This window comes from Solanum stenotomum, chromosome 12 (genome assembly GCF_019186545.1).
Source record: "Solanum stenotomum isolate F172 chromosome 12, ASM1918654v1, whole genome shotgun sequence".
NCBI classification, from domain to species: domain Eukaryota; kingdom Viridiplantae; phylum Streptophyta; class Magnoliopsida; order Solanales; family Solanaceae; genus Solanum; species Solanum stenotomum.
In genome coordinates, this window is record NC_064293.1 from 49389976 (window position 1) to 49400440 (window position 10465).

At 31.9% G+C, this 10465-nt stretch overlaps 1 protein-coding gene across 1 annotated transcript; it reads right to left on the reverse strand.

Moving 5' to 3' along the window:
• Positions 1-110: 110 nt before the first annotated feature.
• LOC125847949 (uncharacterized) lies at positions 111-5107 on the reverse strand. The gene is made up of 16 exons (XM_049527712.1): positions 4861-5107; positions 4435-4547; positions 4218-4326; positions 4058-4122; positions 3274-3312; positions 2949-3045; positions 2745-2832; positions 2516-2579; positions 2351-2427; positions 2161-2242; positions 1860-1939; positions 1577-1661; positions 1418-1486; positions 1273-1340; positions 1141-1189; positions 111-651 (listed from the first exon to the last, which is right to left on the reverse strand). The coding sequence occupies exons 1-16, from the start codon at positions 4925-4927 to the stop codon at positions 262-264; spliced, it is 1542 nt and encodes a 513-aa protein (XP_049383669.1). The 5' UTR covers positions 4928-5107; the 3' UTR covers positions 111-261.
• Between the last annotated feature and the right edge of the window lie 5358 nt (positions 5108-10465).

Here is a 10465-nt window from a genome sequence, read left to right on the forward strand (position 1 = left end):
GTCATCTCTAACCCAAGCTAAGCTGAGAACTAATCCAACTAGTAATCAAAAGATCAATGCATCAATATATAATGCAATTCACTCTATTTACAGTGACTTTTTGGTTCATTTCGTTTTGCTCTTAGCTAGAGAAATAAATTGTATGTGATCAAAAACTTGGAGCTACTTAAAGAGTCTTAGCACATAATCCTTGACGGAATGTATATCTGAATCTATTGGCAATATGTATAAACAAAACTACATTCTTCAAGATAGAGGTTGTCATTTACTGTGTAAACCTGGAGGAGTGACTAAAAAGTAATCTCTGATTGTCTTCCTCAAAGAGGAAGGGGGATTCAGAACAGATGACGGACTTCTCTTGGCAGCTTCTGGGGTTTTCTCAAAGTTTTCTTGAGGTTCAACACTTGGTAAAGCTTTTCTCTTCTTTGATATTGGAGTGCTCATTTCAGGGACTGTGATAGGATCAGGCAAGTCTTGATGACATGTCAAGTTTGAGTCAATGCCAGCAGAGACATTCTTGATGCTGGCTGGTTTTTCATCTGAAAACAGCTTCCGGCGTTGCATACATGAAAGTGCTGTTACTCTCCTTCGAATGGATGATGGAGATCGTGTGTTTGAGTAACAACTGTTGTGGATGTTCCAAAACCGCACCTGGCACAGATTTGATAGAAATAACACATTATTGACATCTTCCTAAGGGGAACAAACACAAATAAGAAAACAAAGACCACAAAATTTTGCAAGACTGTTTGATTATAAATCTCTTGACCTTTAAGAATTCTGAATCCTCAGTCATAGGTACCTCAAGAAATTTGGCTCTAATACCAAATGTTTGAAACTTAAGGAAGGATGAGCACTTCATTTGGAAAGTTTTTTTTTTGCTTCTTCCAAATTGCCTTAAATAAAATAGATATAGTACCTAGGTATTTGTAGGAAATCTTCTACAAGTTCCTAATCTGTTACACGCACCTTAATTTCATTCTAAACTTTTCTCTTTTAGTTCATGACTACAACAAGGCATGCATCTTAAGACTAAATACATTACGTTTTATGATTCATCATGAAATAAGTAAATTCATGTACTTGGAATGAACTAGTTCATTTATCCAACACTTTGATCAATATATCTCTACAACTTACTGTGAAATCATCTGATGACGTAGCAACTTTGCCTGTTTCTGATGTGCACCTGAGAGAGTTTAGTTTTCAAAAGTTAGGTTTAGATTTGAATAGGTACACCAGCTTAGAATCTATAGCATTGAGCAAACTTACCAATCTAGAGCTGTAACTTCTCCATCATGGCCTTTCAACATAATTGGATCTTCAAGAGGTTTGTTTACCTGATACATTGAGCTAATAAGTTAACTTCACATAGAGAAAACTCCAGTGAGAAGCTTTTAAAGTTGAAAAAACTGACCTGCCAAACGTAGCCATTTCCATCACTGGAACCACTAAGAATATGAGCTGCATCAGGACTTATAGCTGCCTGCAATTACATCAAAATCAAGGTCATTTTCACGTAGTTACAAGGATTGTATCCAAATCACAAGCAGCCAAAATTGAGAATAGCACTCACCTTGACAAAAAATGATTCTATTTTGCATCCCTTGAAAGTTTTAACAGGCCCTTTTTCTGCCTGAAGTACATTGTAGAGGTAGATTCTGAAAGAGAGCAAATTCGAAAGAGAAAAATATTAGACATTGGGCATGGTGTCTATAGGTTTTTGTATATGGTGAATATATTGAAATTGTTTTTCTTGAGAGTGCATTGGGCAACATAATCTAGAAATCCCTGAGTATATTGTGGATAAAGAAAAACATACACCAAGCTGAAATAAGCTCTTCAAGGAATTGGAATACCTGCTGTCCATGCATGATGCAGAAATAAACGCTCCATTTAAATCTTGAGACAAACTAGATACTCCATGATATCGTTGTACCTGAACAAGAGAAAAAATTTATATCACATCAGGGACATCTGAATATTCAACAAATTGGACCCTCTTAATTCCAACCAAGCCTCCAAACTTAACGTCACTTGGTGGCAGCCTGGTTTCATCTTAAGCAAGACATTGCTGTATGCTTTTGAGAGACAGTGAAACACTAAAGAAATTGAATACTCTATAAAAACAAACATCTGAAATGGAGTATCTATTATTACCTTCTGAGTTGATACATCAGGATGAGGGCATGCCTGAACAACAGGACATTTGAGATTCCTTGTATCCCAGAACTTTATGACACTGAAATTTATTATGGAAAAAAGTAGTGAGTATTGCATAATCTCACAGTGAAATCCCTGCTTAAGTTGCATGCATAATTTGAAAAGCATGGCAAATTTTCTCAGTCACCTGTCAACTGCTCCAGCACTAGCTATGGAAAGCTCGTCTTTAAGGTATAGTATAGATGTAATACTCACAGACGAAGCCTGAAATAGTTGTGCCCAGTAAGGATAAAATAGGTTGTATGAAAATATGTAGCGATGAGTCTTTTCAAGTAATGATTATCAAACTAACCTTTCCACGTCTAGTCCGCCTCTGACAGGGAGAAATGTGTGCCTCATGGACGGTAGCAATTGACCTAAATACAGAAGACAGGTTCTTCAAAGGATCAGGTATGAATAATTCTAATTCTTTCTTTTTACTATTGATAAACAGAAATAGCTGCCCCTGTTCATCAAAACAATCGTAATGCATAATATTGAATCACCATTCTAGTCACATGTGGGAGTAGCACTGTACTTACGGTATGCAAAGGTTTTCACTGCTACTGTCAGAGCACCTCAAGTCCCAGAGTGCAAATGACCCATCTCTAGAACCAGAAACAATAATATCTATATCGAACCAAAAATAAAATAACACATCAAAATAATGACATATCATGTCTTTTGCTAGAGTATAAAAGAAAACCAATGGCTCCAAAAGGAAAAACAGAAGACCCCAAACCTACCATGATTTGTAGGATGAGGACAAATGGATTTTACACTCCCAGTGTGACCCATTAGTGCTCTCACACATTGATTTCCTTGTGCATCCCATACCTTTATCTGCGCAAGTTCATCATGAAAATTTGTTAATAATGTAAAAGAAAAGTAATTGGGTACCTGAAATCAATTACATGAATACAGCATTCAAAATGATAAAATATCTATCTAATGGTTTTTGACATTTAGCTAACATGGATTTGTCTTTTTGAGTGCATACAACGGACGGAGAAACATGAATAAAACTAATTAGCTACACAACAGAAAAAAAAAAGTGAAATTATAACTCACACTTTGATCACCTGAAGCTGTTAAGATATTGGTATCTTCCTGCAAAGAAAATCAAGTAAAGAGTTGAGAAAAATCAAATGGAAAACAGAAATAAAGCATGGCAAAAACTTAAGTAACACATTTCTTCCCATAAATTAGTTCCTACAGCTTTCTCTATGTTGAGTTGTGTGAACTACCTTATCTAAAAGTTTAAATTGTTAGGTATGAAACAACTTCATGGACTCAAGACAATCTTCAACACTTGATAGGCCCTTATGTGTAGCTGGATTACTTTCTTGAACTAAATTGTGAAAATTCTGCACTTATGGATAATGAAACTCCAATTATGAACTTTTGCTCCTAGAACAATATTAGAAACGGGACAATGATTACTATGTTTCCAAATAGCTTATTACTTCTTTTTTTATCAAAAGTAATAAATATCTTCAGTTTTTTTCCTTCTAGAAAAACACTTAAGAAGGTTGATAGCAATTCTGGAAATCTAATTTAGCATAAAATAGCTTCACACATCTATCAGTCTTGTGACTATATTACTGAAATACTCATGCACAAAAATAAATACATGGATATTTAGATTCTTAGTTTGAACAATTAAATATTTCCTATGCAAAATACCCTCAAAGTGAACATCTTAAGAATAGATGCCTCAAAATTTCATCTTTTATCCTGATCTATTTGGTCTATTTGCATTTGAGTTGCATAAATTTCATTTGTGCATGACATTGGATACACACAAAGTAACCTTAATAATATAGCTTCTGAAGTATAGGAAGCTGAGACGTACCTTGATCCAACATACATCAAATATGGCATTATCATGAGCAACCCACTCTGATACCTTAGCTTTTTCTGTAAATTGTAAAATTTTCATCAAAAACCCCTCAACAAAAGATACCTTGAAATGCTAAACTGAGAATCTCCAAACTATAAACTTGATGATTTACCTGCATTTTGCAGGTGAGTAGAAGAAGAAGGAAATTGCACCCGGGTGTTAAACAAGCTAAGGTAGCCACCCTCGTCAGTGACAGCAACAATATGTGAGTTTTTACTTGTCTGCCAAAAAAAAAAAAGAACGCCCAATTGTATAATTTACCGAAATCACTTGAAATAACACAACTGTTTACCCAATCCACACATAATGAGATATAAAGCTGATCCAACCTTGCAGAAAGATAGGGCCATTGGAGGTGGCGTGAACCCGTTGTGGTCAACCGCTACGGCTCCAATTTGATTGAAATTAGACAATTCGTGACTGATGTAAGGTCGTCTTTTAACTGGAAAAAAAATTGTCGTCAGAAAAGAAATAAGGGAGACGTAAAAGGGGGAATCTACTAGAATGTCCTGAGTTTTCAACTTGTTGGTTAGGGTTCAATTCACCATTAAGAAATCCCCTCGCCATTTCAAGTTCACCTACCCAATATTTTAGAAAAAAACACTTGGTAGCTGGTTGGCTACACTTTCAAGGTGTGGTTCAATTACCCACCTTGTAATCTCCTACCCATTTCCCCTAACCCAAATTTAAAGAAAAAACAGTGAGCAGTAATATAAGAAAGTACTAGTAATCGAGTAAGCGTTTTGGGGGCAAACCTCTGTATCCATGAACCTCCCTTGATTTGATATCTTGGAAGAACGACTGATGCTTGAACCCGTCCATTTACAAAAAAAAATCCGTAATCTGTTTTGGACGAGGAGAATCCCTACAATACAGTAGTACTCGATCCGCTCTATAAATCAAAATTCTAGATCTGCCCTCTATGTCGAGTACAAACGAGAGTTGATGTTTGTGTTGTTTGACAAAAAAAGACTGAAGGGGTACAGCCGGCGAGTTGCTGTATCGGAGCTGTGAAGAGATGGGAATGAGAGCGGCGTTGAAGAAAGACTTGCTAATGAAGCTAATGCTGGGATTTGGCGCGAGCTAGTTTTCCCACAAGGCGGGAAAGTAATTTGAAAATTTTCGCGTTTGGCGGTTTGTAGCTTTATATTATGAAATGGCCCGTGTAAAATGGATAATATTCATTTTGGCACCTTTAAAATAATGCGATTTACTCCTTTGAAATTAGAGTAATGACAGATTAATCCCTTCATTCAACGAGATAGACTTTGTAATAGTTAATACTCTAATGAAAAGTGATCATAGTTGGATCAAGCAAATCATATTATCGGAGTTGACTTATTGAAGAAATGTTTTTTTGGGCTGAATTAAATTAGACGTGATAAAATATTTAAATTTAAACATTTAAAATTTTGAAAAAAAATCACAAATAAAGATTTTATTTACGTGAAATTATATGACAAGCTAATTAAAAGTAAGACCATCTCCAACCCACCTCTGTTTTATTCTATATTCTATATATTTAGAAAGTAAAATAGAGAATGGGCACTCCAACCCCCCTCTATATTACTCTCTATTCTTAATATTCACACTCTCTATTTCACTTTTTCATTATTTTATTATTATTACTATTATTTTCTAATTAACATATTATTTTACATATAATGTCATTAATTAAATATCTAATATTCAATTATTTTTAAATGTAATATAATATTTTTTAAAAAATTATTATTTAATCTATACTACTTTCATCCCGAATTAAAGTATTTTTATTTTTTTTTCGTCAATAACATAATTTTATTTTATTATTAATTTTCACTATAAAGAATGCACAAAATTAAAATGATAAGATGAAAATTTCAATTTAACAATACAATACATAACATAATAATTTAAATACAAGATAAACACAATTCAATACATAACATAATAATTAATTTATCATAACAATAATTTAGTAATCCGGTAGGTCATTTCCAATTTAGCACTATTCGGAAAAAAATTAGGGCATGATGGTAGATGAAAATCTCCGATTTGAACAATTTTTAGCTAGACATAAAAATATTAAGGACAAATATACTCATTTTGAACACCGTAATGCATTAATAGAACATTTATGGGAGCAACGTGAAATTTTGTAAAGTTGAGGGTTTATGTAATATTTACGTAATTGTATTTCACTTTTATTTGAATTTGTATATTATATAATATTTTCTTGCAATTTATGTTATTTAGAAATTTAGAATAAAATAAGTTTTATATTAAATAAAAAAATTGAAAAAGAAATTATATCACATGAAAATTATATAAAATGATTATTTGGGGAAATAGATAGAAATAATTTATATTATGGAATAGGAAAATAAGAATGAAATAGAAATAGTAATATAATATTAAGGGAAGATAAAAAGAATATTTTTCAGAGAGTAAAATAGAGAATTGGGTTGGAGTTGGTTGTTTGAAAAAATAAAAAACTCTATATTTAAAGAGTAAAATCGTGTTTAGGGTTGGAGATGCCCTGAGAATAAATTTTTAGTTTACTTATTTTTGGGCGAATTCATGAAAACATTTATTTTTGTTTTAACATTCCAAGAAGATAAAGGCTAACAATATAAGAGATAATTCACATATTTTTTTGAGCAACTTTCACATATAGCAAACAAAAAAGTCATATTTGTATGTTATAACAAAATTTGCATAATTGCGCTTCATAACAAACATATATATGTATAATTCACCATACATATACAATTGAAAGTTATGTCTATTTCGCTATACATATATACAAAAAGAAGCAATTGTATAATTTGTTGGCTGCTCTTGAGATTTGTATAATTTCGCTGGCAGACCATTTGTATAAATTGTTGTTAGCCTCTCGTTTGTATAAATTGTTGACAAAAATATTTGTATATCAAAAATCGCTCTCTCTTTCACTTTATACAAACATAAATTATACATTATATTTGCATAATATGTGTTTGTATAAAACAAGAAAGAGAGAAAGACAAAAGAGAACTGGGTAGTGGAATATTTGTATTGTATAATTATAAGTGTATAAGACGAATATATATGTATTTGCATGTGTATATACAATTTTCTTTCGCTTTATACAAACATAAATTATACATTATACAAATATAAAATTTACATTATATTGTATAATATGTGTTTGTATAAAGCGAGAAAGAGAGAAAGGCAAAAGAGAACTGGGCAGGAGAATATTTTTATTGTATAATTATAAGTGTATAGGACGAATATATATGTATTTGTATGTGTATATACAATTTTCTCTCGCTTTATACAAACAGAAACACAATTTATACAATTTTGTTGTATAAAGCGATAGAGGCGAGCACAGAGGGAGTGAGCGAGAAAGGGAGAGTGGCGAGCGAGAATTTGGAAGGAGAGAGGCGACTGACAAACATTTGCTACGGGGCACAATTAAATCAAACAGTAGCTACTTTATTTATTTTAGATTATAAATTTGTCATTCTGTACAATTATCCCTATTTTTTTTGGCAAAGTGTCCATTTTGAATTTTGATTTGTAGTTTTAGGTAAGGTCTCTTTTGGAATGTTGTGCCCTAAAAATATATTTGTTTGGGGTCATACTCTTTATCCTTCGTCATGGGAAATCCATCTTTGTTAGACAAGTCATGAATCCACTATTTGAGTCATATGAGATTGGTTTGCAGTGGCATTCAATTATCTTTGGCATATGGTTGGAATTTGATTTGGATAAGTAAAGAACTGTTGACTTCTGTTATAACTTTGTAGCTAAATGGTATTGTTCTCCTACTAGTGTTTGGTACTATGAAGTACCGTACTATTAGTCTCATGCAGATAGAAATCCTTGTGGAATAATTTTTTTATGCTTAATTCATTGATAACTAATTAAATTTGTCCTCACATTTCAAATGAACATTTAAATTAAAGCATGTACTTATTGAACACTTACATTATTCATACTGAGTACCTATTAAACATTACATTGTTCATAATGAGTACTTATTAAACACTCGTTGCTGACATGACATAAAAAATGCATTACATAGATATTCAACACGTGAGTTCATTTTTCCTTTTTTTAAAATTTAGTTCGTCTTCTTCTTTCTTAACCTTCCTTCTCGTTTCTCTCTTATCTTCAATCACCTCACTTTTTCCCTCACCGCTATCATATTCATTTGGAATCACCATTACTATCCTTTTCAAATACTTAGAAATTACTTTGTGAAATTGAATTTTTTGAAATCTTCTTCAACATAAAAAATAAGAATGAGATTTTAAACAAAATGGAGGTCGGTCCAGCTTTAAACCAAATAATTTTTAAAACCTCTTATTCATAAATGAGTGATTTATTTTGAAACATCTCAATTCTATTGTTTGAAAAAAAAGGATAAAAATGAAGAAATTCTAGGAGTTTTATTTCAAACAAATAATTTCAGAACCCTATTTTAGAGTTGAGAGATTTCTCCACTAAAACAACTCAATTTCACCATTATCGGTTGAGTTTTCTTCAACTTTCTTTAAAATAATATCTCTTTATATATTAAAAAAGAGTTCAAAATATTTAAAAGTCAATAATTTAGTCTAAAAATGTTCCTATCATCAATAATTTGGTCCAAACGTATCTTTACTGTTAGTTAATGGATAACAAATGAGAGAGTTAGAGATTGAGACATACAAATTTAATCATCTCAACAATTGAATGATATAACAAAAAATACCTATTTTATGATACCATTATCATAACATTTCTTTATGTCCTAATATAAATATAGCGGTGACTAATGGACGGGTTAAGTCAAATTTGGGTGGAGTTGAAATGGGTCAATATAAAATGGGATAATTTTTATAACGGTAAAGATATATGAACCATTTTTGTAACGAAGATTATATCAGTTCTACATGAGAAGATTGAGGAGTATATCAATTTTAAAATAGCTGTAATTATCTTTTCATATTCCAAAATTTGCACTAAGAAAACAATTGAGTCAAAAAGTTAAAATAAAAATAGACTTTTCTTATTAATTATTAATTAATAAAATAAATAAAATTAAATATATAATATATATATTTTAAAAAATAGCAGTAATATATTTTGTATTAACTAGATTCTTTTTTGCGCGTGTTTTATCTATTTTTTTTTTGGGTTTCATTCCCGCGTGTATTAACCAGTGGGAAAACTATAAGTAACACCCACATACCACCTGCGCATATTAGACCTCACCACCTTAACACCCACATATTACCACCTGCGCATATTAGACCTCACCACCGCCATATACACCGACCGCCTGTATTCATACTCTACCGCTTCTCTTCATTCAGAAAAAGATAGAACGATAAATCGATAATTGAATTCTTTGCTCTTTCCATTATCTTGTATTCTTCCATTCATTCAGAAAAAGAAAGAAGGAAAATACGAGAAATCGATATTAGAAGATGTCCGATCAAAACCCTAAACCCTAAATCATTTTTCTCGGTTTTCTACTACTCTTCCCATTATCTTCCATCCATTAAAAAAGAAGAAGGAAAATTCAAGAACTCGATATGTTGAATTCTTGCATGTTGGAATTCAAGAACTCGATATGTTGAATTCTTGCATGTCGGAATTCAAGAACTCGATATGTTGAATTCTTGCATGCTGGAATTCAAGAACTCGATATGTTGAATTCTTGCATGTTGGAATTCAATAACTCGATATGTTGAATTCTTACATGTCGGAATTCAAGAACTCGATATGTTGAATTCTTGCATGCTGGAGATCAAGAACTCGATAATGCATGTTGAATTTTGAAGTGACATTGATATTCTTAAATGCATATTTAAGAAATCGTAATTTTAAGAATTGATTTTTATGTAGCATATAAAGGAAATTCAAGAAGTCTTTTGAAAGAAGTTGAAAAAAGTAAGTTATGCTGTCATCCTAGCAGAATATGTTACGCATATTCAAGAATTCGTTTCCCCTGTTTTCCCCTGCTTAACTGAAAAACAGGAATTTGTTTTTCCCTGAGATTTACCTACTCATGGGTCTGTTCTTTTTATGTTTGTTATTCTTTTAAGTGTGTTCATCAGTATCTTTTTACAGATGATCTTTTATGTATTATTTTGTGGTTTTACTTGTAATTGGGAAAACTTGTATGGCTGCAACACAAAATAAAGATGTTCATGTACATTTCTTTCCTGGTGCTTCATTTGCAATAAAATACTTTCTATACTTCTGCCGCCTCCCCAAAACACAAAAAAGGGGAGATGAAATATATTTTGTGTTGAACACTAATGTATGTATGTTTTGATTATTTATTCTAGCTGGAGTTGAGTTGGAACATACATATTGGTGCTTAGGTACTTATTG

What these genes read in the sequence shown, in the direction of transcription:
- LOC125847949 (XM_049527712.1), bottom strand. Translation starts at nt 4,927, where the DNA reads ATGGACGGGTTCAAGCATCAGTCGTTCTTCCAAGATATCAAATCAAGG. An exon ending in TACTCACCTGCAAAATGCAG is followed by an intron (nt 4,123 to 4,217) that starts GTAAATCATCAA and finishes TACAATTTACAG; the next exon opens with AAAAAGCTAAGGTATCAGAG. An exon ending in GGCGGACTAGACGTGGAAAG is followed by an intron (nt 2,428 to 2,515) that starts GTTAGTTTGATA and finishes CAACTATTTCAG; the next exon opens with GCTTCGTCTGTGAGTATTAC.